Source organism: Penaeus japonicus, unplaced genomic scaffold (assembly GCF_977035675.1).
Source record: "Penaeus japonicus unplaced genomic scaffold, GWHDUDI00000001_assembly GWHDUDI00000030, whole genome shotgun sequence".
NCBI classification, from domain to species: Eukaryota; Metazoa; Arthropoda; class Malacostraca; order Decapoda; family Penaeidae; genus Penaeus; species Penaeus japonicus.
In genome coordinates, this window is record NW_028234432.1 from 5,648,681 (window position 1) to 5,650,447 (window position 1,767).

At 39.3% G+C, this 1,767-nt stretch overlaps 1 protein-coding gene across 1 annotated transcript; it reads left to right on the forward strand.

Annotated features, from left to right (window-relative positions):
- The first annotated feature begins 728 nt into the window (after positions 1–728).
- On the forward strand, positions 729–1,441 carry LOC147468147 (uncharacterized). Its single transcript, XM_086554884.1, has 2 exons — positions 729–997; positions 1,062–1,441. Exons 1-2 carry the CDS (start codon positions 742–744, stop codon positions 1,355–1,357), a joined length of 552 nt encoding a protein of 183 aa, XP_086411010.1. The 5' UTR covers positions 729–741; the 3' UTR covers positions 1,358–1,441.
- Positions 1,442–1,767: the final 326 nt, after the last annotated feature.

Here is a 1,767-nt window from a genome sequence, read left to right on the forward strand (position 1 = left end):
ACCCTATGAAGATGGCACGTGCCTTGTGGCAGGAGCACTTATGTGCGAAAACCGTCCACCTTGACAAGCTATTTCCTGCTCTTCCTGTGAAGATTTTTGTTTTCTTTGTTTTGCTTTGACTTCAAGAGCACAGAGCATTTTCCGTGTTGATATATAAGAAATTGGTAACCTGAGACAAAAGGTCACACAGTGTATATAAATCAGGATGAAGATCATAAGCGATACACTCCTCCTTGAATACTGTTAACCACAACAAACAAGATGCATCGTAGTCTCATGGTAAGAATGTTGATGTTATATATTGTGAATAAGCATGTACATGTATATTGTTAACTATTGTCTGGTTTATCCATTTACTATACATACATATATCGGGGAATACATTTTCCTATGAACAAGTCACACACACACACACATATGTATATTTGTGTGTGTTTTTTTTTTTTTACAAATATATTATATATATATATAATATATATATATATTATATATAATTATATATATTAATAATAATATGATATAATAATAAGATATATATATGTATGTATATATTATTATTATATCATATATCTATATATATATATATATATATTATATTACAAGCATATAGCATCCTACACCCCAACATATACAAAGGGGGTGGACCCTACTGTCTTGATTCATTTACATATCCTATGAAATATGAAAAAATAGTTTCGATCTCAATTTTTTTCATTCTCACAGATGATAAGCGTAGCCTTGATGGCGACGGTGTATGTGGCCATGGCTGATGGTGGATACGGAGGACGCGGAGGTGGAGGTGGAGGCGGAGGCGGAGGTGGCCACGGAGGAGGAGGCGGAGGCGGCCACGGAGGAGGAGGCGGAGGCGGCCATGGAGGTGGAATCGGAGGTGGAGGTGCAGTCAGCGGTGGATTCGGAGGGAATGGAGGCGCTGGATTCAGCGGAGGAAATGCTGTAGGAGGAGGTGTCGGAGGTGGAGTTGGAGGAGGATTCGGAGGTGGTGGGATGTGGGTGCTGGAGGTTATGCGTAATTGCGGAGGCGGTGTGGAGAGGATTCGGAGGTGGAAATGGTGGTGCTGGAGGTTATGGCGCTAATGGCGGAGGCGGAGGCGGAGGCGGAGGCGTGGGAGGAGGCAGTGTGGTTCCTGGAATTCTTCTCGGAAGCGGAAGTCTCCCAAGTGTTGGTGGCTCTGGAGGTGCTGGCGGTGGAAACGGCGGATTTGGCGGTGGAAATGGCGGATTTGGCGGTGGAAACGGCGGATTTGGCGGTGGAAATGGCGGATTTGGCGGTGGAAATGGCGGATTTGGCGGTGGCAGTGCTGGCGGTGGTAATGGAGGTAGCTACGGAAGGAAATGAACGCCTTAATACCATGACCCCCAAAGTTAAACGTTGTCTGCTCTAAGAGGTGTAGAATGTTTTTAATAAATGTTTATAGTACGATTTCATTTTGTTTGATAGAACCCGCCCTATGTTGAAAGTGATTACATACCTTGCATGGGAAAGGAAATTTAAATGGAACACAAACATTTCTAAAATATGTTCATATAATAGCCAAAGTCAACAGTCTACATAGTCACAATATATACATACATACATATATATATATATATATATAAATATATACATATATATATATTATATAAGATATATGCATATATACATATATATACCATATATATGTAATATTTATATATAATTACATATAATACATATATATACCATATATATATATATAATATATATATATATAGTATATATATAATATA